At 33.9% G+C, this 27,379-nt stretch overlaps 1 protein-coding gene across 3 annotated transcripts in view; it reads left to right on the top strand.

Annotated features, from left to right (window-relative positions):
- SCFD1 (sec1 family domain containing 1) overlaps nucleotides 1-27,379 on the top strand; it is a 101,107-nt gene that overhangs the window by 13,518 nt on the left and 60,210 nt on the right. For 2 of the 3 annotated variants that reach the window (XM_053670492.1, XM_053670493.1), the window contains 10 exons: nucleotides 152-242; nucleotides 3,783-3,905; nucleotides 5,471-5,558; nucleotides 8,699-8,788; nucleotides 10,058-10,113; nucleotides 11,295-11,380; nucleotides 14,226-14,325; nucleotides 23,624-23,763; nucleotides 26,136-26,226; nucleotides 26,818-26,891. In XM_053670492.1, the coding sequence (XP_053526467.1) occupies nucleotides 152-242; nucleotides 3,783-3,905; nucleotides 5,471-5,558; nucleotides 8,699-8,788; nucleotides 10,058-10,113; nucleotides 11,295-11,380; nucleotides 14,226-14,325; nucleotides 23,624-23,763; nucleotides 26,136-26,226; nucleotides 26,818-26,891 (939 nt within the window). The remainder of the gene's footprint in view (nucleotides 1-151; nucleotides 243-3,782; nucleotides 3,906-5,470; nucleotides 5,559-8,698; nucleotides 8,789-10,057; nucleotides 10,114-11,294; nucleotides 11,381-14,225; nucleotides 14,326-23,623; nucleotides 23,764-26,135; nucleotides 26,227-26,817; nucleotides 26,892-27,379) is intronic. The other variant, XM_053670494.1, reaches the window with a different exon arrangement.

Here is a 27,379-nt window from a genome sequence, read left to right as displayed (position 1 = left end):
AAGGAGAAAGCTGGGTTAAATGAATAATTGCAGCTTTTAGAGTGCTGCTTACTCTTCTTAAGTTAGTGAACTCCTAGTCAGAGAAATACTGTTCTAAACTATTTTTTAGATACATGACTTTTAAATAGTTTAATGTCCTTTTGTCTTCGAGGCTTTTGCACTCTGATCGAGATCCTATTCCAGATGTTCCTGCTGTGTATTTTGTAATGCCAACTGAAGAAAATATTGACAGAATGTGCCAGGTAATGTGAGTTGAGTTCTCATTTTTATGACTCTGGAATGTGCAAACAGATTTTTAAAAATCTTAGATATCCACTGTGAAAAATCAGAAATTCTCTTACTCAGTTTCCCACTTTGGTTTTTGAGACTGTCTTTGAATTTTAGGTACTAGATGGACAGATTAACAATTCTTGGTGAAGAAGCATTATGTGGATTAAGACTGAGTCTAGCTTTAAAAACAAAAAAGAGAAAACCTAACTATATACCTTTCAAAATAGGGTTTTATTTTTCTAAGATAATAGGAAGCCTAAAAGTAGGCAGTCCAGGCTAGTACAGCTTTATGAGATAATCAGAGACTCAGGCTCCTTCTTTCTTTCTGCTCTGTCACCTGTTGTTTGTTGCTTTTCATGGTCTTGCTTGTTACTTCACAGATAGATGCAGGGTGGTAGCTGCAGCTGTAGACATCACATCTTTGCTCAAGTCAAGAGGAAGGGGGAAATGGTTATGCCAACCCTGACTCTTCATTTTGATTAGGAAAGCTACGCTTTCCCAGAAACTCCCGGGAGGCTTCCATCTATGCCTCCCCTGGGTAGAATTAGCTTCAGTGGAGGCTGTGAAAGTTAATAATTTAGATGAGCGTATTGCCACCCCAAAACAAAATATGGATTCTTTTAGCAAGGAAAGGGGGGAAAATGGTTATTCAATAGGTAGCCAGCAGTGTCTGCCACAAATCAAAGCATCTATTATTTACTATTGAATGAAGTTACTAATGAAAGTTAATGAAGATCATATATTTTGTGTCCTATGTAGCTAATGATGCCTGGCTTTCTCTGCATAAACCCAACTATTCCATTTTTAAAAGAGGTATAATTTATTAGCCTCTTCCTCTCTCCTTGTTTTATAACAGTTTTATTAAAATATAGTTCACACACCATAAAATTCATCCATTTAAAGTACACAGTTCAGTGGTTTTCAGTATATTCACAGAGTCATGCAACTATTACTATAATCAACCTTAGACAATTTGCATCTCCTCAACTATTAAATCCTCCACCCCAAGCTATTTTTTGTTTCCATACATTTGCCTCTTCTGGATATTCCATATGAATGAAATCATACACGTGGTCTGTTGTATCCAACTTCTTTCTTTTATTATAGTGTTTTCAAGGTTCATTAGTATCAGTACTTCATTTCTTTTTATTACTGAATAATATTCTACTATAGGACTATATCAAATTTTGTTTATCCATTCATTGATAAGTATTTGGGTCCCTTCTACCTTTTGGCTGTTAGAAACATTTGCATACAAGTTTCTGTATAGACATGTATAGCCATCCTAGTGGATATAAAGTGATCTTTAATTGTGGTTTTGATTTGCATTTCCCTGATAATTAATTAAGTGTTATTTAATGTGTTCTTAGCCATTTGTATATCTTTGGAGAAATGTCTATTCAGATCCCTGGTCCAGTTTTTCATTGGATTGTCTTTTTATTGTTAGGGGGCTTTACATGTTTTGGATACTGGACCCTTATTGAGTATATTACTTGCAAATATTTTCTTCCATTTTGTGGTATTTTTCACTCTCTTACTGGTATCCTTTGGAGCACAAAATTTTTTTATTTTGGTTTTAAACTTAGTTTATTTTTTCTTTAGTTACTTGTATTAAATATGACACTTTTAGTGTCATATTTAAGAAACCACTGCCAGATCTCTTGTTTTCCTCAAGAATTTTTATATATGGTATGAGGTAAGGTGTATAACAGTGGATACATTGGTTTATTTCTAGGACTCTCAGTTCTATTCCATTGACTTCTCTCCTTATGCCAGTACCAAACTGCCTTGATTACTCTTGATCTGTAACAAGTTTTGAAAGTGGGAAGTTGAGTTCTTCAACTTTCAACTTTGTTTTCAACATCATTTTGGCTTTTTGGGGCCCCATGAATTTCCATATTAATTTTAGGATTAGCTTGTCATTTTCTATAAAGAAGCCACATGGAGTTCTGATAGGGATTGCATTGAATCTATAGCTCTATTTTGAGAGTATTGCCATCTTAATATTAAATTTTCCAATGTGTGAACATGCAATATTTGTCCACTCATTTTGATCTTTAATTTCTGTCAGTAATGTTCTGTCATGTGCAGAATATGTTTTGTACTTCTTTTGCTAAATTTATTCTTTATATTTCTTAATACTATTGTGAATGGAATTGTTTTCTTAATTTCATTTTTTAGGATTGCTCATTGAAGGTGTATTGATACCCAGTTGACTTATTGAGCTTGTATCCTGCAACCTTGCTCAGCTTCTGTGTACTTTTGAAATGTCTACGTCATTCTTTGACCAATTCCTTGACTTTCTGACATGATAAAATGTTCCAGTCTCATCTTGTACTTTCTCTGTCTCAGCCCAAGTTTCACCCATGTGCCTAAAAAGCCCTGGTTGCTTTTGGTAGAGACTAGTATTTAGAAATTAGGATGTGGGCATTGGTACTAGGATATCACAGTTCTTAGGCTCTCTCAATGAACAGAGCTAAGAAATATATGTATGTACATATACACACACTCTTATATCTGTATTTAATTCTATAATTCTTCTTACTTATTTCTCTAGATATATAGATAAATAACCTCCAAAACTTTCATTTCAGAAGTATAGGATTCATTCTGTCTTTTCCTCTTTCTCTTACAAGTTTGTAACTTCTTTTTCCAACAGTGAGAAACATGTCTTTGAATATCCTCAACATATTTACACATTTTCCCAGTTCTCTCAATTCTCAGTCCTTTCATGAATCTCCCAGCCTTTGTGGAACTACTGCCCTGTTCAGCCACGTTCCTTAAACAGGCTCCAGCTTTTCACATTTTAACATCTCTGAAATCAGATGCATCTTAAAATTGATGGGATGTTATCGAATTTATTGGTAGCATTAACTCAGTGTTACATAAAATAATGGTACCTGTTAAAATTGACAATATCTTAGGTTTGAAAAAAATACGATTATTTGAGGTCGTTTGCCTGGAGTTTAAGAAGATAAGTAAATTTTATTTAAGAACTTGTATAACTTTGAATTATACTGCTTTTGGCTGAATGAGAAGAAATATTTGTGGAAATGGTCACTGGAATTATGTCTGCATGGTGAATTATTCATTGTATCGTTACATGATCCGAACAGTAGAAGGCAGTTGTCTTCTGCTAAGTATAATCCACATTTCACTATATATGACAGCCACTTCTTGATTTTTTTAAGAAAAATGCAAACATAGTATTTCAAAAGGTTTATGAAAAACTGTAATTAATAGGACTTTATTGATAATATAACTAAAATATGACTTATTGAAATATACATTAGCCATACCTAATGTATGTTGTACAAATACACATTTGTAACATCTTTATAACTTTGTTCTCTTGGGATACTTTTTTTAATTGTTATTTTTATATAACTAATCTTTTAAATGTATATATTATCCTTCAAAATCTTGCTCTTATATATAGTACCTAAAAGATTTTTATTCATAATCATCCTTTATACTATCCTGTAAGAATGAAGGATTCATTGTATTTATAGGATCTTCGGAATCAACTCTATGAATCATATTATTTAAATTTTATTTCTGCTATTTCAAGAAGTAAATTGGAAGATATTGCAAATGCAGCATTAGCAGCTAATGCAGTGCCACAAGTAGCCAAGGTAAGAGAGCTAATAACATTTTGTTAATACGAAACTTAGTAATATTCTAAAACCTATTCATCGATACAGGTATCTTATTTACAAAGGACCAGAACAACCTAAGAAATATTTAGACTCAGAACTTTTAGAAAGAGTTCTGATAATGTACATTATCTTCAACTTGATCTAGGTGAAATACACTAAAGTAGCCTATTCAGTGATTTTGAAAGACAAAAGTAAGTCACTGAGTCAGTTTTTGTTTTAGGCCAGGATTAGTATAATGTTTTTAGCTCAGTTTAAAAGTAGTTGAACAGTTTTGTTGTCATAAATTATACTCAAATATATTGACATCGTTTTATCTGGAATCACAGTACTGTATCTAGAACTTTTCTTACTTAGGAGAGAGAACCCAGAGAAGCTATGTTGCATATATAAGAAAGATGAAATTCACAGTAGGACAGCAATTCTACATCATAGTGATATGTTCAGCTTAGTTATAAATAAATCTGTAAAATATATTCTTGGTTTTAGCCCTTCGTGCCCTGTGCTTCTTGAATTTAGAGAAGATATAAATGGTATGCTAGGGAGTGGTACATAGCAAATAAAAGACTAAACCATGCATTCATTTCCCAGTTTTCCTCGCTGACAGATTTAAAGAGAGATCATTCATAGATTTAGATAGTTCGCTACTATTTCTGATTACCCATATTTTGCTGTATATACTGCACGTCTTTGCCCAAATTTTTGAGGGGAAAAAGTAATGATGTGCATTATACATGGGTAGTACTAATTCTATAGCTGCATAATTGTTTTTAATTTTTTTATTTATGCTTATGCATTGAAAGTGTAACTCTAGAAAGCAATAATAATGTCCATATGTTAAAAAATAAATGCTAAAATTTTTTTATAATACAAAAAAACAAGTATCTATATATAAATAAATACTTGAATTAAAAGTTTGGGCCAAAAGCATGGGTGCACATTATACACAACAAAATATGGTAGGTTCTGAGGCTTATGTCTTAATGTTCTTGATCTTGCAAAATCTATTAATTCTGTATAAAATAATAGTAATTGTTTTCAGTTTGTTTAACTGAATTTAACATGTTTCAAGTAGTTTTCTTATGGTTTTATTTTTCTTCATTTGTTTCCTAATTTGCACTTAGAACTAGTATTTTTTCCTCACTTGTAAATGTTCATGGTAGAAAAACAGTTACTAAGACTTTCTTAGGAAAGCGTGGTTAAACTGACTACAAAAATTTTAATTGTGTTGTGTTTTTGTTTTTTGTTTTGTTTTGTTTACAAAATTGATAACCATTCCCATCCCAACCATATTTTTTTTAAAAACTTGTCTCCATAAATTTGTTTTCTGAAATTGTTACTCTCTTTGTCGATAATTTCTTACTCAAAGGCTTATTTTTGTTACTTTTTTATATTGACTCTTCATTCTTGCTTGCCTGGTTAGGCAACTTGTTACATAGAATAGTTACAGGTTTTTTCCATTTTTGCCATTGGTAGATTAAATCAAACTAAGTATGCTTTAAATATTGTAAAATTGATTTGTAAACCTTTTCTTTTGTTTCTAGGTTTTTGATCAGTATCTCAATTTTATTACTTTGGAAGATGATATGTTTGTGTTATGTAATCAAAATAAGGAGCTTGTTTCATATCGTGGTATGTAAAAACAGGTATACTGTTAAAAAACATGTTCAGTGCACTCTAAAACCAGCTTTCTTTACAGCAGTAAAGCTGAGTAAGATTTTTAAAAGCACACAAAGAACACAAGTCTCAGGCTGAATTGTCACATATAAACAACATTTATTTAATAAACCTGTTTTGTAAGCTCAGTGAAGTACCAGTTTTTTGACCTTTTAGGTACCACACAGCAACTTCCATCTCCTGGGAAGTAAAACAGTATTTTAATAGTAGGATTCAGTTAAATCTTCGAGTACTTTGACCCTTGGACAGGAACAACTTATTTTGCTTCTTTGTGCTTCAGTTCCTTATCTGTAAAATGGGAATAATAATACTATCAACCTCATAGAGTTTTTGTGGGCATTAACTGCATTAGTGTGTGTAAAATGCCTGGAAACGTTTCTGCACATGGTAAACACTCAGAACAAATTGGCTGATACTGGTATTTGTCAAGATCAGACAAAAACAAGAGTCAGTAGCTTCTGTAGTATTGTTACGGAATGAAGTATAAGTGCCATTCTCAAATGTAGGTTGTTAGACTCCACAGTAGTGATATTGAGTATTGGTGTTGAGTCAAATAGTACCTAAAACCACCTCTGAAGTTTATATTCCAGTTTGGGTAAACTGACCATTCCTGGGATATAGACTAAAATTAACAAATGTTCATACACACACACACACACACACACACACTCTTCCCTACACTGTAGTGTCTATGTTGCTTTGTTACTGTTTTGTAAGAACGCTTAACATGAGATATACACTCAGCATTTTAAAGTGTATAGTAGAGTGTTGTTGCCTATAGGTACAATATTGTATAGCAGATTTCTGTAACTTAATTCATCTTGTTTAACTGAAATTTTATGTCCATTGATTAGTTATGTCAAATATTTTAAAGAAAATTGCAGGCCATAGAAGATGTGATTAGCCAATTCAGTGAAATCATCATTAATTTGCTACTTAAGGGCTGAGATATTTGATGATGAATTTCAGTGGTTCTTAAGTGGGGAGTATGTCCCCACTTAAGGGAACACTTGGAAATGTCTAAGTGCCAATTATCATAATTGTCAGGACAGCTACCAGCATTTAGTGAGCAGAGACTAAGGATCCTACATGTTCTGCAGTGTGTAAACCATGCTCACACAGAAGATTGTTCTGCCCGAAATGCCAGTGGTATCCGGTTATGGAACACTGGGCCGAATGATAAGCTACCTGAAGGAAGAGAACATGAATCTTTTATTTCATTGAGCTCCTGGCTGTGCCTTCTTGTAGAAATTAAACAACATCCATAAAAGGGTGTCTTTGCTGAATTATTCATGTAAGAAATTTTTATGGTAGTAACTAACAGAAGGATATTTATAATTAATTGAGTTTTAAATTAGCTAATTTAATTATTAAATTTAAAAGGATAAATTTAATTGATTTAAATATAATCACATCTTTAATTGCCCAGAATCTCAATTAGTGTACTAGTTATAATAATAATTGTAGATTGCTATATGAGCACTTTACAATATAAGCTCATTTACTACTTACATTCTAACTCTTAGTGAGGTAGGTATTATTAATATTTCCATTTTCCAAATGAAGAAAGTGAGTCTCAGATACTAAGTAACTTACTAAGGAAATGGTACAATCAGATTTCTAAACACAGGCACTTACTCTGCAGACAGCACTGTTACGTGTTATGTAATTATGCACCAAATCTTCTCAAACAGTGCAAGTGCTTTAGCAGATCTTAAACAGGTTATTCCAAACATAAATCTGGTATACTAATGCCATGGATTTGATGTCTATATTTTATGAATTGGGAAGTTATCTAGTAAAGGAGGCAGATTTATTACCTCAGAGAGATTCAGACTGCTTATCTTGGACGAGCTTGTTTGTTATCACAAGTGAGTTGATGTTACCGATGGACAGGTTTTTGACTATTCAAATCAGTTCAGAATATGGGATGAGAGTATAAGCCCAAGGGGTCTAAAAGCTTCCATATAAATTTTACCTGTACCAGTGATTAACAGAATAAGCTGAGTGTTTTCCTGGTTTGGTGTTCACTGAAGGTACAGAATTCATAATGTATCCTTAATGCCATTTCTATCATGAGATGTGGGCAGATGGCAGTCTACACCAACAGCACATTTTTTTCATACAGATGCTGCATTGCCTGGCTGAGTTTTTTATGTTCTCTGTCTGCGTGGACACAGTAGTTCTTCATGTATTTTGATATATCCAGTTGGATTCTGCTTTTCTTTCATGCTAATTACAAGTTATATTGAATCATTTTTTTCATATTCAGGATGTTGGGAAATAAGAATATTATATAGATAATACCTTAGTGTAATTTTTTTAACAAATAGTTACTGAGCATCTCCTTGTCACACACTGGGCCTAGGTGTTGTGAGACAGGAAAACAAATAAGGCAAAGTATTTAACTGTCAGGGACAGTCTTCACAGCAATGCCTCTGAATATGTAGCTCCAGGAATCACCTAAGGTGCTTATCACAATTGCATATTTCTTGGAATTATTTCAAATCTGTGGAATTGAATATCCATAGGGAATATTCCTTGGGAAAAGGGCCAAGAATTTCTACTTTTTAGTAGCTTTCATAGAAATTTCTTTCATATTCCTAGAGTGGTTCTTATACCTAATGAAGTTTGGGAACTACTAATGTAAAGCCTAGTAGATCAGGAAAAAGAAATTCATGTAACTCATAAAAGAAAGTGATAAATGGTGTTGGTCTTGCCATGATTGATTTGCATTGTTGTTTTCGTGCAGTAAAGCTCAACAGGTTCTGTAGGCTATCTAGTGTTTGTGAATAAAATTATGAAGTACAATATTTATTTTTCTATTACTTTGGCAAAAAATTTATGTTTTATATGGTAGCTTTTTCTCTTATTAGTACTCTGATATTGATACTACTCATTACTGATACTGAGGTATTTTTTGAGGTAGTATAATTTTTAATGAATACTGTAAAGTTTAAAGCATAAACTTGTTTGAGCATTACATATGTTATCAAACTGAGTATTGATTAGGAGTTAGTAATAATTTTAAGAGTTTAATAAAAATAAGGCATAAATTTTAGATACTTTTTTCTCCTTTATTTTTGTCATTTTAGCTATTAACAGGCCAGATATCACAGACACAGAAATGGAAACTGTTATGGATACTATTGTTGACAGCCTCTTCTGCTTTTTTGTTACGCTCGGTAAGTTTTCAAATCTTTCTGGCTATTTCTTCAAAATAAATTATTTAACAACTTATTTAATCTGTTACACTATAATATCCTGTTTTTTAATAAAAAAAAATGCTGCACACATGCACTTATTTGGACGATATGTAGAAAATAACCTGAAAGAATCCATGTCTAATTCTTGGGATTATTCTGGTGTGTTGGAATCAAGAGGATTAACATTATACATAGCTAAAATTTGACTTTTATTATGACATGCATGAATAACTTGCCATCAGAACAAAATTAAGTTTCACAATTTACTAATAGTCCACATTGTTACTTCTGCAGTTGACTAAGCATGCTTTGTATAGAATCTAAAATGCAATGATTTTGACACATAAATACTGTAATACAATGTTCTGAGTTTGTTTTGTGAACTTTTCAGTGCAGTTGCTTTTTTTAATTTTAGGATCTTTATCTTTGATAAAATGTGGAGCAATAAAGAAATTAAGAGGTCTAATGAGTTGATTTGATAATGAATTGAAGCCAGTTTGGGGGAGAGTTTTAAGTTAGGTGAACAAAGTGTTTTCTATTATCTTTTAAATTAGCATTTCAAAGAGACTATAATCCTTTATTGTTAATTTGTCAAAAATAATAGTAAGAAACTGTTAAATTAGCTAAACTCTCTTCATTCTTTTCCTTTAAGTCAAATTAAATCAAACCCTGTGAGTAGAGAGTCACCTTACTCTTTGAAACTGTCAAAATGCTGGTTTAGTGAATCCATTGAAAAAAATCTGGTCACTGTGGTTGGTTAACGCTGTATAAAAATACGCTTTCTGCCCTGGCCAGTGTGGCTTGGTTGGAGTGTCGTTCCATAAATCAAAGGGTAGCAGTTCGATTTCTGGTCAGGGTACATGCCTAGATTGTGGGTCCAGTCCCCCTTTAAGGGGGAGTATGCAGGGCGACTGTCTGATCAGTGTTTCTCACATCAGTGTTTCTCTCTTCCTCTTCCTTCCCCTCTCTCTGAAAATCAATAAATATGTCCTCCGGGGGTATTAGAAAAAATTGGAAAAGGAAAAAAATAGAAATAGTCTTTTTGACTCCCTAATGTTTTCTTTATAAATGAGAAGTTCCATTTTTGAAATTTTGCTCTTGAGATTATAAATGCTTTTATGTTTGTAACCTAAAATTGTATATACATCTATTGTATGTTACTTCTTGATGATGATATATTTTGTAAAATGTAAGAACATTTTAATTATTAAGTGTGGAAATCATTGCCAACATCTATTGTTAAAATAGGTGCTGTTCCTATAATCAGATGTTCAAGAGGAACAGCAGCAGAAATGGTAGCAGTGGTGAGTTAATACAAATATTCATTAGGGATAAACAGTATTGTATCAGCTGTTCTCCATCAGTACCTCAAATATTTTTGTTAATTTTAAGTATGTGATTGCTATGGGTTACATACTAAATACCAAAGGCAAATATTTTTGTATTATAACTGAGGATTTCTCCAAATATAAAAAATAATTGTTGTGTAGTTCTATATAATGGAGTAATATGACTTTTTTTTTCTTACTAAAATATGTATTCTTCATTCAGCCTTATATCTCCAAATAGTATTTTATGCAAGTTTGATCCCCAAATCATTTAATATTTAACTTTATTTAGGAAATATTTATTAACAATCATAACCATTTTTAAAATGGTGAGGTATATTTTGCTACCCCACTGTATTGTAGTAAAATATTTAGTATACAATGAGCATTCAAAAATAGGCTTTGAAGGTTAAAAAGTAGATAAGGGATTAGAGAAATTACAGAATTACCAAAAAGTAAAGAAGGTAAATAGTATCGAAAGATGGAGGAAGATACATTAACGTTCGTGAGTTTTGTTAGCCCAGATGAATCACTGATTGGTGGAGGGCTGCTTTCTTTCACATATTACATTTCTATTGGAGCCTTTTGCAGCCACCACCGTATAGTCAGTCACCTTCCTTGGTACCTCAGAGTCATGCTTGGGCTGAGAAGGTGGTTGTGACTGCAAAGTGTTTCCTGTACATGAAGTATAAATAGTCAAGGAAAAGTGATTGTTAATTAAATCAGGCCTGAGTCATGGTAGAAGAAGCATTGGTCTTTTAAAGTCCAAGTTATGATGGTATTGAATAGTGAACAAGCTAAAATATTTAGATTTTAGAATTGCTATTTTATTAGAAAGAAAAATTCAAAGTTTCTGCCCTTCGCTGGCATGGCTCAGTTGGTTGGAGCATCACCCATAAACTAGAAGGTTGCCAGTTCAGTCCCTGGTCAGGGCCCACACCCGGGTTGTGGGGTCAGTCCCTGGTAGGGGTGAACAAATTGATGTGTCTCTTTATCTCCCTTCCTCTCTAGAAGCAGTGAAAAAAATGTCCTTGGGTGAGGATTTTTTTAAAATCTGAGTTTTTTAGTTATTACACTAAGCATACACTATATATTACTCTATATAAAGTTCTGTGAAACTGTTCTTTAAGAGTTAATGTAAATTTTGCTTTTTTCAGAAACTAGACAAGAAACTTCGGGAAAATCTAAGAGATGCAAGAAACAGTCTTTTCACAGGTGACACACTTGGAGCTGGACAATTCAGGTACTATGTTAGATGATATACTTACAGAACTTGAGAATGAAACATTTGTAGAGTGTTGGGGGTTTTCTTAACCTGATAGAATACTCTTATACTTGTAGTCGAAATTGTTTCTTTTTAGAAATGAGGTGACCAGGATCAGGGTTTTGACTCATTGTTTTTGAAATACAGGTGGAATATTTAATTTCCTGTCTTTTGTTAGAAATTTTTGTTTCGTGTTTTTAGCATCTGTTGGAGAAATGTTTCTGTTTGTATGGCTTTGAAGGTCAAAAGCACGTTTCTTTTAAATTATCACTTAGTTTCTTATTAGTGAAAAAAGTAAGTGAAATACTTGTGATGCTTACGTCTGTTTCAGTTTCTGTTTTTAGTACTGAAGTACTAATAGCTGAGATTTGTGAAGCATTTTTGTCCTTGTTACTGTCTCTCACATGAGTGGATAGTGTCAGAGTTACTGACTCCTAAATTATGATGGACTAGAAATGCTTTTAAAAATTATATTAACATTTGATTATTAAAAGTAATGGACATTTTGGGGTGAAGAAATCAAGAAATCCACACAAATGGCTGAGAATTATTTCAAAAGAAGAGACAGTATTTTGGAAAAATTATTTCTTACCCTCAGTTTTATGTGAATTAATAAATAACGCCTTCCCTGGTTACGTGGCTCGGTTGGTTGGAGCATCATCTCATACTTCAAAAAGCTATGGGCTTGATTTCCTGTCAGGACACATACCTGGGTTCTGAGTTTGATTCCTGGTCAGGGTGTAGCTGATCCATGTTTCTCTCTCTCTCTGTCTCTCACATATCCTCGAGTATGGATAAATAAATTTAAAATGTGAATAAATTAATACTCAGTATAACTGCCCTTCAGAAATAATAACTTAATGACAACCTTTCATAGGCACAAGTCCATTTTGGTGGTTCCTACAGTCTTATGTACTACTCTTATAACTTGGAATTAGCACTAACATTGTGTTTCAGTTGTTTAACTGTCTCAGCTCCTGTATTATTGTAAATTTGATTTATGTTTTGTGATTTCACTGCTGGTCATAAATATTCTTCACAGTGTTTCTCACTAAGTGAAGCAGAAACATCAAATTCTCCCTTGATTATTCCAACAGAAGCAGTCACTGTGCTGTTACACATTACTTATTAGTTCCTTTTTTATAGTGCCAATATAAGGGCACTATTTTATTTCGATAATTTTTTAAATTATAATATAGTTGTCTTCATTTTAATTTGTTGGATACATTTGTAGATTATTTTAATTAAGGGTCAGCAACCTTGATGGACTACTGTTTAGTATATTTGAATCAGTTTGTAAGCTAATGATTCTCAAGAAGAATTTGGTCATGCCTGGAGAAATATCTGGTTGTTACACCTAGCTAGATGCTACTGGAATCCAGTGGACTGAGTTATAGGATGCTGCTAAATGTTGTAGTGTATAGGGCAACCCCCCATAGTGAGGAATCATGTAGCACCAAGAGTGCACAGTTAAGAAACCCTGCCATAAGCTATCCCTTCTGGCCTGCCTTCCACCTAGCTCTAGAGTACAGTTGTCCCTCACTATATCACGGTTCACTTATTGCAGCTTCACTGTATCTCAGGGTTTAAAAAACCCTCAATACAGTGAAGCCACAATAAGTCAAGGGTGATATAGTAAGGGACAACGTATACTTACTGGTGAGTACCCATATAGAATCTTATATGTTGTTAAAATTATGTAGGTTTAAGAGTGTAGAAAGTGTTTAAGAGCATGTGAAGTGTTTATAAGAGTATGGGAAAGGTTAATAAAAGTGGGAAAGGTTTATAGGAGTGTGGGAAGACTTTATAAAGCCTTGAAATATATATAAATAATAAATACAGCACTGCTACTTCATGGATTTTCACCTATTGCCGGGGTCTCTGGAATGTAACTCCCACGATAGGTGAGGGATCACTGTAATAAATGATGGTAGGTGGTAAAGGTGCTACTCCTAGTTTTCATTGCTAGTCTTAAATTTGGCAGTTGGGAGAGTTCGCAGTCATATACCCACTGGACTGTAGGAAGTTACTAAATGGTCAGAGATCTTTTGCAGAACAAAATATATATATGTAATGCAATCAAATAGCAGTGACTTGAAAATTAATGTGTACTTCTGATACAGGAGTGCCTCTAAAGCAAGTCTCTGCACCTTTTGAAAACATGCTAACCAAATGACATCTGCTTCAATTTGCTTTAAGTATAGTCTATTTCACATATAAATTGTAATAATGGGGTGAAACAATATATGAAATATCTGGTAAGTGAATAATTATATAATTAGGTACCCTTATTGCATAATGTTTGTTTTATATAATTATAATGAGGTAGAGTTTTGTGAAGCTCTTCTCTAGAGTCTGCTTTTTTGAATTTGTGTTGACAGAAAAAATGTAATTTGTAGATAATAAAGCTGTTGAACCTTTGTAAATTTATGAGATTCTACTATCTTTATTTTCTCTGAAGCTGACAATGGCTTTTCCTTTTTTTCCCCAAAAATGTGAAATATAAATGTGGCTAGAAGCGACTTATTTTGGTAACTTGAATAATTATTCTATAAAAGTATTTCTGTAGTTTTGTTTTTCCCTTAAAAAGTTCCCTAAGTAAGACTTATAATCCAGCATTATACATAGGCTGTAAGTAGTCCACAGCATTCCCTTACTGGACTGACTGAACTAGAAATTTTTTTAAAAAGCAAAGTATTATGGAATGTCAATGTTAGCATACTTTTTGTTTGTATCAAAATGACATATACTAGAAAATATTAGAAAAATTTACATGTATACACTGCTATCAAGATTTATATAATTTTTTTAAATATATTTACAGCTTCCAAAGGCCTTTATTAGTCCTTGTTGACAGAAACATAGATTTGGCAACTCCTTTACACCATACTTGGACTTATCAAGCATTGGTGCACGATGTACTGGTAAGAGGCTAAATATACCACTTTTTACTAAAATGGGATATTTAAGTAGTCCCATCATGGCTGCGGAAACACACATGAGAAGGATGGAATTGAGAAATATGGACTAAAAAGTGGTGGGCATTTGTATCACTGTAATGAATGCTGACAGATAGTGAAGTTCCAAACATAACAATCTTTAAATTATGAGATAAATCAGTGGTATTTTGGTCATAGTGGGAAAAGTAGGGAAGAAGGAAAATAAGTGACTTTTTTTTATACTGAGTATGTAAATAAATATGTTCTTAGGAAGAAAAGCTGTAATTTTTTCCATTTTTCTAGGACTTAGTTATGCCTTATTTTATGCTAAAAAATCAACAGTATTTTTCTGTAACACCATGTGTTCTGAAGTAATTCACATATGTAATTTCTGGCTTTAATTAAAAGAGAAGTCTATTTATGTATGTATTTATCTGCTAGATATTGTGTACTGTAGGTGAAGTACAGAGATAGATAAAACAGTCCCAATCATCAAAGGCAGTGGGAAGAAAGTACATACACAAGCAAGTTCTGCACAAGATACTATGTAATAGGGCCAGAACAGTTTCCATTTGAAAGGAAACTGAGACACAGAAGTTAAAGAATTTGAACTCGTATCATTGGCTCTGTCTAGAATATATCTCTAATTTATTAACTGCTGTCAGACCTCTGGGGATTACAGTATATAGTAGTATCATTATTGCAAATAGTGCCTGAAATGTCATATATAAATAGTTTGTTTATTTCTTTAAAATCCAGATTTAGCTATAAATTATTTTTTAAAATAAATCATATTTCAGGATTAATGATGGAAATTGGTAGTTTTGCACAATTCTTTATTCTAGAATCCTACACCATGCCCCACTCTGAATGTCAGCAAAACAGTAGCCAGCCCTGATTCTGTACAGAGAAGGAAAAATCAAAGGGACCACTGAATTAAATCCCGAGTAATGGAGCATGGAAAGCTAGTTTTAGGAGGTCAAGTGAAAGGCTGAAGAAGAGGAAATCAGTTCAACCACTTTGGAGAGCCTACCTTCTTACAGAACATTCTAGATCCTGTTTTAGCCTTAATAAAACAGGAAAATATCCCTTTCTCCCTGGAACTTAACATTCTATAGCAGGAGAGACAGGTGATAAGTAAAATAAAATATGTAACATTGCAGAAGGTAGAAAATACTCTAGAGGAAAATTAAATAATGGTGAATAGGATTATAGTTTTAACATAGGGAAGGCCGCCTGAAAAAGAGACACATTTGAGGAAAGCTATAGAGGAGGTTAGGCAGTGAATTATGTATCCATACGGGAGACCAGCATTCCAGGTAAGAGAAGAGGATGGCCCGTGTCAAGGCAGTGCTGATGGCCAGAGTAAACTAAGGCAGGAGGCGAAGGTAAATAGGACACGGGAGCAATGTAGCATAGGACGGCAATTTCCAACCCTTGTCTCATTAGGGCACACATACACTAATTACTAAAATTGTGCAGCACACCAAAAGATATTTTTTTGCCAGTCTGATTTTTTTTAAATAGGTGTAATTTTGATTCACACCAGACAGCTATTGTTTTGGTGGTTGTCCTTTTCTTGTTTTTATTTGACAATCTAAGGGAGTTATTTATTGAGAAGAAGTCAGTGTCCCTGACTAAATAGTCAGGTGTTGCATGTTTTAAAATTCTTGCAGCACACTCCCATCGAAAAGCACTGCCACAGGACATTATAGGCTATTGTAAGTATATTGACTTTTTTTTCGAGTTTCTTAAACTATCACTTTTATTTACTATTATTTTTATTATTATTATCCTCACCTGAGGACATGTTTATTGATTTTAGAAGGGAAGAGAGAGAAACTTTTATGTGAGAGAGAAACATCAATCAGTTGCCTATTCTAAGTGCCCCAGCTGGGTGCAAACCTACAACCCAGGCATATGCCCTGACCAGGAATTGAACCCACGACCTTTTGGCTGACGGGACAACACTCCAACCAACTGAGCCACACTGGCCAGGGCAAGGATATTGACTTTTAATTTGAGGGAAATGTGGAGTCATACGCAGTTTTGAGTGAAGGACTGACATATACACTTTTGAAGAGTGTCACTCTAGCAGCTATGTTGAAAACAGACTCCATGGGGTCATAGGAAGAGTCAAGGAGACCAACTAGGAGGCTGTTGCAAGAAAGGATGGTGGCGTACACCAGAATGGAAAGGGTGCAGTTTGTGGTTATCCGTTGAATGTAGAGTATAAGATTTGCTGATGAATTGGATGTGGCATCTAAAAAACAAAGATGTCAGAGATGACATCAACATTTTGGCCTTTGCAAATGGGCAGGTGTAATTTATTGAAATGGAAAAGAAATGGAAACGAAATGGAAACAGCCATTTGGCGGGGGGGGAGACCAGATGTTGAGTTTGGACATGTTAAATGTGAGCTACCTATTAAGGTATTCAAGTATAGATATGAAATAGGTAATTAGATACATCAGTCTGGAGTTCAGGAGAAACATCTGGTCTGGAGAAATAAATTTAGGAGTGGTCCATATATAGATGGCATTTAAAGCCAAAAGATAAGATGACATCACCAAGGGAATGAGTATAGATAGAAGAGCGAAGAAAGAGGTCTAAGGAACTGAACCAGAGTCATTTCAACATTTAGAGGTTGGATATGAGTATGAACTAGTAGGAAGAAGCAACTAATGAGTTATAAGAACTAGATCTGTGTTATTTTTGAAGCTAGTGAATTAAATGTTTCAGAGGAGGCAAGCATCAACATGGACAAGTGCTGAGAATTAAGTCACCATTGCATGTGGCAATGTCAGTCCTATTAACTGACTTTGGTAAGAGCAACTTCCATAGTGTATGGGCAAAATACTGAATGGGTTTAAGAAAGATTGGAAAGGAAGGTATAAGAGAATACAGATAGACAAACCTTAAAAGAGTTTTGCTGTATAGGAGAGCTGAGAAGAAAGGGGTGATTTTTGGAAGGTGATGTGATGCCTGGGAATAGAAAGGAGTAAACCTGTGCCAGTCTCAGGTACACAGTGTGGTGAGTAGAAAAAAAAGAAAAGAAATGGTTAGAGTCTAAAGGCTAGCTAGTAGGAGTTCAATGAAAACAAGAAAGTACCGTGGAAGTTTTGAGTTGATGTTTAGAATAGGAGATTTTGCTGATGATTGAGTATGAGTTCCCTAGGGTGTGACAGAAGTGTTTCAGAAGTCAGGTAAAAATGAGAAGGGGATGCGTCTGAAGTGGGGTAGAGAGGCAATATAAAAAGCCATACAGGGATTGATGGGCATGATGAAATTGAGTTGATAGTCTCAAATTAGATTTGGTTGGTGGGGCCTGAACTATTGGTTAGGTCAGAGGGGCAAGGTCTTAGAACGTACAGTTTGAGGGTCCTCTCCTCATTCCTGCCAGTAGTATGTGGAGGCTGTATAGAGCTTTGAGATACTGCTCCTTTGTAATGACTGAACTTGAAGAGTTCCTGCAAGAAATCAATGGGATGGTGCTTTGCCTGCAGGAGATAAAATGTTTGTACAAGTAATTGCAATAAAGAATATGTACTGAGACCCCATTGGCAGAAGAAAAAAACTATGAGTTTTTACGACTGACCTTTATATTAATCTTTTTAGTGCTTTACCTTTTATTCTTATATCCTTGTAAGCTATACTTTTATTTTCTACTCTTTGAAATTAAAATACTCTTTTAAAAATACAGGATTGTAAAAATAGATGGGAGGGGGTTTTTTTGTTTTGTTCTAAGTTTCTTCACTTCGCTTCACAGAATAAAAAGTTGGCCACCTTGTGTCTCCAAAGAATTCAGTGCAACAAGTATTTATTAAGTGCCTACTGTGTACCAGACACTGTGCCAGTCACTGGGATACAAGGTGAACAAAGCAGACTTGATCCCTGCTTGCATGTTGGGTAGAATAGTGGATTTCTATGGACATTTGGGTTATTGCTGTTTTTATTTTTTGTTACTATAAATAATAGAGCAATGCACATCTCTAGTTAACTTTTGGGGGATAGATTCTCAGATTTTGTATTGTTGTCTAAGCAGTCTTGGCATTATTATTAGAATATTTAGGTGTTATGAAAATAGTCTTTTGAGAATAGTTTTAGTAACTGTACAACTATATTGACTTAATCCTGCTCATTACTGATTTTTCTAGATGTGAAAAAGCTCTTAAGATACCATAAATTGTAACACTATTTTTTGTTGATTGTTAAAACTTCCACTTTTGAAGCTTACTCCAACCTTATAAAATTTTTGATTGTACTCTTTACTTCCACAAGATGGAGTAAAAGTTCTAGATAGGAACTATTAACTAGAAATTGGAGCTTGCTTTTTATATTAAATATCTTGGCCTACAAATCTGGAACATTGATAATGTTTATGTATCAGACCTTGGACACAACTATGAGAATTTACACAGCTACCTTGTGTGCCAGCTAATTGGCAAAAAACTTTGCAGTGCCCTTTCCTTTTGTTGAAATATAAAAAAGCAAAGTTGATAGTTAGGAAGTAAGGATTCTTTTTATCATATCTTGGTTGCCGGAGGCCTGGATTTGATTGTTCAGGTACAATAAATAGTTATTCTTAGGCAAACAGATGGATATTATTCCATCTCAGTATCTTGTCCTTTATTTTTTCAAATCGTAAGTGCTTCTTTTGTACTTAAGGGCTTCTTCTGTGCTCTTCAGACTTCAGGGCTTTTGGCCCCTGCTACATACATAACTCAAGGGGAAGAAAAGGAATTGGCTTCTATATTAATATATATGCGAAAAAGTTATTATAGAAGCACTCATTTTTTAAAAGATGTATGATACCAGTGTAACAGATGCTTGTATAGTTCAAAATTTGATACTTTGAAGGTTGATGCTCTCTTGATCCTTTAATCTCTATTAACACAAAACCTATTCAACAGCACTATTGTGGAAGTTTCAAGTATTTGCCTAAAACTCAAATGTATAAATGTAAACTTTGATTCATTTAATATGAGCACAGATTGTTTATAACTGAAAAAAACTATTATTCATAGGAAGTTTTTACTGTAGATGTGTAGGCTATTTAAAAGCCCAGAAGACAACCTTGATTTTATTACTGCTTTTTATATGGTGTTGTCTTAGTATTTTCATATTCATTGCTATTTCTGACTTGGGTTAAAATTTTGCCCTGGACAGTATGGCTCAGTTGGTTGAAGCTTCAGCCCTAAACTGAAAGGTTGCAGGTTAAATTCCCTGTCAGGGCACCTGCCTAGGTTACGGGTTTGGTCCTAGGTTGGGGTGCATGCAGGAGGCAACCAACCAGTGTTTCTCATGTGGATGTTTCTCTCCCAGTCTCTCTCTCCTTTTTCTTCTCTCTAAAATCAATAAGTATGACCTCAGGTGAAGATTTAAAAAAATTATTTACCCTAAGGGAAAGAAGAGTATTAATATATATTGTTTACTAACCTAAGTATAGATACTGCTGGCTTTTTTCCCTTATATGCTTATTGCTTACTACATAAGATTTTGAGACACTTATTTTATATGTGTTTATGATTAACCATTTTACAAGGATTTTCTTTTTCAATTAAATCTTTCTTACAAATTATCTAAATTTGATTTTTATTTCCTTTTTCTTGTCTTTCATACATTTTTTCTTTTCTCTCCTTTCTTGTCGTCATTAATCAAAGTTTAGTGTTTCTAAGTCCATGCTGTCTAAAAGATGTAGATGCAGATGTAATTTTAGATGGTCTGGTAGCCACATTCAAAAGATTAAAATACCAGGCCCTGGCTGGTGTAGCTCAGTGGATTGAGCACGGGCCTGCGAACCAGAGTGTCACAGTTCGATTCCCAGTCAGGGCACATGCCTGGGTTGCGGGCCAGTTCCCAGCAGGGGGGACACATGAGAGGCAACCATACATTGATATTTCTCTCCCACTCTTTCTCCTTCCCTTCCCCTCTCTCAAATAAATAAATTAATTAAATATTTTTTTAAAATTTAAAAACCAAGCGAAATTTATTTTAATAATATATATTTTATATAACCCAATATATTAAAAATATTAGCATTTTAACATATAAGCAACTTAAAACATTATTTTATATTCTCTTTTTATATAAGATGTCTTAAAATTCCTGTGTATATTTTTACTGTGTCACATCTCAGTTCATACCAGCCACATTCTAGGTACTTAGTAGCCACATGTGACTAGTAGTAACAGGTACATTTCTAAATCTTCAAGGCCCAAACAAATTCTTTACTAGTTTAGAGATTGAATAAATTGCTTATGAGTTGAGACTATCACATGAAGACTGGTAAGAATGTTGGCATATTGTCAGTAGTGTATCTGTGGGGAGTTCATAGGTCATGTTTCCTAAAGTGACAAGGAATTCTACTTTAAAGCAAGAGAACAAGCCTACCCAAGTGTCCCTGACATTGCAGAATCTGTATGGAATGTCTTGGCCTCTGAACGAGAATAAGTCAGGTTGTGCTGCTTAATCTGTAACAACCCTCAGACCCCTGTGGGTTAAAATACAAATATTTATTTTTTGTTCACAATATTTCTTGTTCCCAGTCCAGTGTTGATGGGCAAGGGGGAGCCCTGCTCATGAATTCAGGGTGATGAGGCCCCATCTCAACAGTCCTTTTACAAAAACTGTGGCAAGGGACAAACAGTGGTGGGTTGTACTTTAAATCTTGGTTAAATCACGGTTATGAATAAAATGTTAAGATTTTTATTAGGAAACAGTCTGTGTAAAAGCACAAAGGCGTAGAAACTGGAATGAACCTCCATGTACATCATTTAGCTTACCAGACAGACAGCATGCATCTTACATATCTTATCCCAGGCATTGGATGATCTTTTGCATAAATGCTTCAGCATATATCTTTAAAAAAGGGGAAAGTATATAACTTTATTATCCTACCCAACAAAATTAACAGTTATTTTGGGTAATAACCTAATACTATTTTTGTATTCATTGTTTTTTAATTGTTTCAAAGATGCATCTTTACAGTTAGTTTGTTCAAATAGGGTTCAGAATGATATCGCATACATTTCATTGGTTGATACAGCTTTTAAGTTTCTCAATTTACCACAGGACTTCTCTTCCTGTTCATTTTCTATTGCCATATTGAAGGAAAAGAATTGGGTTGTTTCTCTAAAGAATTTTCTACATTTCTGTATTCGGTTGATTGTATCCTTGTCAGGTACAATTTGACATGTTCCTGTATCTACATCATTTCCTGTAAACTGATAGTAGATCTATAGACTTGATTAGATTTGGCTCAATTTCTTGCAAAAAATAAAAGTTGCTTTTATTTTACTTTGCCTCTTTGATCATGTGAATATTCAGTCTTACCTCTGCATGAGCAGATGTCACCTATACTATCCAGATGTCATTTTGTTAACATTAGCTCTGTCTGGCTCTGGTCTGCTTTAATTTGTGAAATGAAAATAAGACTGCTTTTAGCACTTCCCAGCGGGATTTATTCATAGCTGGTGATTTGGGACACCATTATATCCAGCCTTCTAAGTTAGGAAAGTGTGAATTATCAGTGGAAACAGACTAGAGTCTACCATGTTAAAACTAGTTCTGTTGCATTTTTTTGTATAAATGTTCAGTTTTTTTTAACATGGCTGAATACAGCACAAAATGTTATAATTTCCCAGTTTTCAGGACTGAAATTACATTTCCTTATATGCCTGGCTATTATGCAAACAGTGGAAAAAGTTCTTGCCATTTCTCAAAACTCTTAAATCCTTATTTCTTTATGATTTTGTTTTCTTCAGTATTCCACCAAAACTTTAGTAATGCTATGCTCTCCTATTTTTAGAGCAGTAATTTTGCTAATAAGTCTCCCTTATTGTGAATGTGCCATGTCATCACCATGGAAATAATACCTCACTAGAAATTGTAGTTAATAAAGCTTAACTATTTTAAAACATTTCTCTTCTTCAGTATCTTTTGTCTTGTTAGAAATTTTTTAAACAAGTGGTTCCTCTCAGATGTACCTGTTAATGCTTATTTATTATAGTTTGATGTGGGTGATTTGTTGTGCAAGCAAGGTTCAGATGTGTGAATGGGAAAGTAAGGTTAATTAAATAAGGTTACTGATTATGTTTATCCTATGATTATATGAGGAGCATGTAGGAAAGACATAATATTAACAGGAAGTATAACTCTATACTCTTATTATTTATGCCTCTGGCATTTAGACATCTATATTTTGCTCTCTTGGTTTTTTGGGGGGGATTGTCATAGGGAAAATGGCAAGCAAATAAGCTGTGTAAATGATTTATTTGAGAAAGTTACAGGGCATGGTCTAAGGGACTAGACTCAGTATTGATGACCTTGTTTTATCAAAAGGAGATTAAGTTGCATTTAGTACATTGAATTTGCTCAGACTAGAAGTTTAATCATTAATTATTAACAGTCTTAGAACTAAGATGACTGTATTGCAGTCAGACTACATAATTTATTCATATAATTTCTTTCTTGCTCATTATTCATTTACTCACTGATAGCCATGTTTTATCTGTAGTTTACTGTACACAGTTGAACCATGAAATATTGCTAGTACGTGAAGGAACCCACAGATATAATGCAAGAAGAAGGGGAGAAGGATAGAAATGATACTCACTTTTATCTTGTTTTTTGTATGTTTGTTTTTTGAGAAAGAAAAAAAAAATTTAAGCCCCACAGGAATAAGATTATTTCTAGCCAGAAAACTGTAGCAACTACTTTTCTGACTAGCTCTTAAAATTTACGTGAAAGGGAATAGTTGTATTATTATATCCTCTATTGGAATGTTTTTTTAATGCAGTCCATCATCAAGTAACAGATCAGAATGTTAAGACTCTCTCTGAGTTTAAAAATCATATTTAAGATTGTGTGTATTGGAAATAACTAAGCATCAAGAGGCCTGGTCAAATAAGTAGATATAGCCAAATAATGGACTACTATGTGGGCATGATAAAGATGAAAGTAAAATTAAAAGGATATCTCTGTATTGGGCATATGAAAAATTTATCTAGTATACACACAAACTTTAACATGGTTTTTATATTTTTTTAAAATTTTAATCTTATACAGCTACTACTTTAATTAAAATACACAAACAATTAAAAGTGTTTGTGTGTAACAAAACATTGGAAGGAGGTCTCCTAAATTTTCAGATCCCATTTTTTATCCTTGGAAATCTTAGAAAAGACAAGAATCTAGTATTTTTAATTTTTAGGAAATGTTGTGGTTCTTAAATTCAGAAAGCTGTTATTTAATACAGGATTACTTTTTTTTTTTTTTTTAGGATTTTCACTTAAACAGAGTTAATTTGGAAGAATCTTCAGGATTGGAAAACTCTCCAGCTGGTGCTAGACCAAAGAGAAAAAACAAGAAGTCTTATGATTTAACTCCAGTTGATAAATTTTGGCAGAAACATAAAGGAAGGTAAGAAAAGTGTCATTAAGTAAAAGATTCACCCCTTAAGAAATGAAGATGTCATCTGACTTAATTTATTTGATTTAAAAAAAAATCCAAAAGGTCAAGTGGTTCACCTGCACGGTGAACAGGAGCTGTAATGAAATAGTCTGTAGGTGTGTGTCTTTTTTGCCAAATTTCTTCCTGACTCCTGCGTGGTTTTGCAAGAAACATTTCCCCTTTGTAAATTTTGTTGCCAAACCCACCAATCTTCAACAAAACCATTTTTACTTTTCATTAAAATGGGTTTTTGAGGTCTGATTTTCCCTTTTTGTTTCATGTTTGCCTACATACAAACCCAGTTTCACATATCTGTGGCAGGAATACCTGAGCCTGAAGACAGCTTTATTTTAAGTACATTAAAAATAATAGGTGCAGACACTGTACTAGTTGCCGTGTGATTTATTGTAGGCAGGTACATAGATCCCCTGTGTTGCTCTCTCCCCTTCGAATTTGGACTCCGTCATGGGCTCACTGTTACAAAAGTCAGCTAGTGGTCATTGTGGCTAGAGAAATCATTCTAAACAAACAAACAGCAAATTATTCCCCTGAGAGAAAAAGAATGTTGCTCATCGACAATTACAGAAATATATTATTATTTTGAATACTTCAAGTGTTTGTTATTAGGCCTATATGTACATGTCTGTCCTTGATATGGCTGTTCTTTTTAGCCTTGTTTATGTTGCTAGAGAAGTAGGGTGTAGAGGTTCAACATGTTGGGGTTTTTTTTATATGTTTTATCTTTTTTTTTTGTATTTACAAGTTTTTAACACTGGAAAGTCATATTGTCATAGCAAAGAATTTCGTTTTCTCTACGGAGAAAGCCACTATCTTCCTCTTTCTAACTATGGCAAGTTTGAGTACTATTATGATTCGCTTTATTTTAAATAATTTTTTTCTCTTTAGAATTTCGTAGTCTACATTTTCGTCCAGAGTAGTGCAATACAAGTAATTACATTTAGGTTGTTTAGAGAGGATGTAGCATATTTTTAAGTTAACTTTAAAGTTTACGTTCCCTAAGAGGAAAAAGCTTAAGAAAAAACTATCTCTTCACTCAAATAAGGAAACTTCAGATATTTTCTTTAGTCACTTAGGTATTTTACTTTTCTACCTAATAGCACATAGATGAAGAGAAACCATGTGATATGGTTAATGAAGAGAATAGAAATTAAATTTGTTTAGATATATAAGTATTATGCATTTTAAAGAAATAGTATTTGTAATACACAGTTTACCTATGAACAATGCAAGGGGGTTAAGGGTACCAACCTCCTCCCAATCCCTACCACTGCGCAGTGGAAAATCTGCGTGTAACTTTTTTTTTTCAGTTACAGTTTGCATTCAGCAATATTTTGTATTAGTTCCAGGTATACAGTATACAGGTTAGACAGTCATATACTTTATAAAATGTTCCCCCTGGTATTTCCAGTACCCACCTGGCACCATACATAGTTATAATATGGTTGACTATATTTCCTATGTTTTACTTTAAATCCCTATGACTATTTTGTAACTACCAATTTGTACTTCTTAGTCCTTTCTTTCACCTGTTTTACCCCACCCATCAAACCTTCTGCCCTCTGGCAACCATCAGTCTATTCTCTGTACCTATGAGTCTCTTTCTATTTTGTTCATTTATTTTGATCTTTAGATTCCACATGTAAGTGAAATCAAATGGTGTTTGTCTTTTTCTGTCTGGCATATTTCTCTTAGCATAATATCCTCCAGGTCTGTCCATACTGTCTCAAGTGATAAAATTTCAGTTTGTTTTATAGCTGAGTAATATTCCACTGTATATAGGTACCACAGTTTTTTAATCTACTCAACTATTGATGGCCACTGGGATTGCTTCCAAATCTTGGCTATTGTAAATAATGATGCAGTGAGCATAAGGGTGCATATATTCTTTCAAATTAGTATTTTCGGTTTCTTCATGTATACCCAGAAGTAGAAATGCTGAGTCATAAGGCAGTTTTGTTTTTAATTTTTTCATTAATCTCCACACTGTTTTTTAATTGTGGCTGCACCAGCCTGCATTCCCACCAGTGGTGCATGAGGGTTCCCTTTTCTCCACATCCTCGCCAACACTTGTTGTTTGTTGATTTATTGATGATAGCCTTTCTAACAATTTTTTGCTATCTCATTGGGGTTTTAACTTGCATTTCTCTGATTAGTGATAGTGAGCATCTTTTTATATGTCTACTGACCAATTGTATGTCCTCTTTGGAGAAGTGTCTATTCAGGTCTTCTCACTTTTTAATTGAGTTGTTTGTTTTTTTGGAGTTGTCTTGAGTTCTCTGTAAATTTCATATATTAACCCCTTCTGTGCAATATTGTTTCAGTCCATTCCCAGAAGTTGCTGAATCAGTTCAGCAAGAACTAGAATCTTACAGAGCACAGGAAGATGAAGTTAAACGACTTAAAAGCATTATGGTAAGATTCTTTTTGCTTTTTTTAGAATTATAGAGAAGCAGAAGGTCTTCTGGAGGGAGAAAGAAGTTAATATTTTTTTCTTCTCATAAAAATCCAAGGTCATTTATTACTGTAATAACAAAAGAACTCAACTTATATAAAAGATTTTCTTCATAAAGAAATATAAATACTCAGGAGTAGAGAAAACACTTTTTAAGGAGTATGAATTTATAATTCGAAAAAATATATATAATGTCGCTTTAATTTAGAAATATATGTTCCAGTGCCACTCATTCTATACTGTGATCTAACTTCAGATTTTAGCTCTATGTTTATTACTGTGTGACCCGTGACAAGTTTCTGGGCTGATTTCTTTATGTGAAAATGCCAGCTGATCCTTTTTTGTAGCTGTTTGTCATCAACCATTTATTAGGCTGGTAGTTGATAGAATTTATCTGTAGCTGCCAAAGGCATATGCTTGCTCCTTAAAGGAAAATTGTTTTTCTGGGTGACCTAAATCTTACAGTTCATCAGTGATCTTAGAAATATTTTGATTTTTATGCTCATACTTGGGCTGTGTGAATAATACTGGGAACTTTTTTACCTTCCCAGGGACTAGAAGGGGAAGATGAAGGAGCCATAAGTATGCTTTCTGACAATACCGCTAAGCTAACATCAGCTGTTAGGTAAGTAAGGAATATATCCTCTTTGAAGTCTTTCTCTTGATACGATTTATTTAGGAGTTAAATTTGTTAGTATTTTTTAATAATGGGAAATAGTAGGTAATAGCATATGAGGTCTGTCTAGAAAAAGTCCAGCCATTGTTAATATAAAGAGAATGGTTTATGTGACATTGATGTAACCTGGCAGCCGAGGAGAGTGGACTGGAATGCTCAAGTGTGAACAGTGAGGACTTCTCTGTGTTAGAGAGTGGTGGCGATTCATGCTGTTGAGTGAGCATGTGTACTGTGTGGCCATCACATTTAAAATGACTGAGCAAATAGAAATACTATTTGGATGATTCAAAAGGCCACAGCTGTGGACAGCTGGTGATTGGCAGCTTCATCACAACAACATGCCTGCTCTTACATCATATCTCATGCAGATTTTTTTGGTGAAACATCAAATCACCCAGGTGACTCAGCCCCTCTACAGCCTAGATTTGGTGCTCTGT

Source organism: Artibeus jamaicensis, unplaced genomic scaffold, assembly GCF_021234435.1.
Source record: "Artibeus jamaicensis isolate MK-2021 breed Jamaican fruit bat unplaced genomic scaffold, CSHL_Jam_final contig_588, whole genome shotgun sequence".
NCBI lineage: Eukaryota > Metazoa > Chordata > Mammalia > Chiroptera > Phyllostomidae > Artibeus > Artibeus jamaicensis.
The sequence above is the reverse complement of the archived record's forward strand: the minus strand, read 5'-3'. Positions and strand labels throughout refer to the sequence as shown.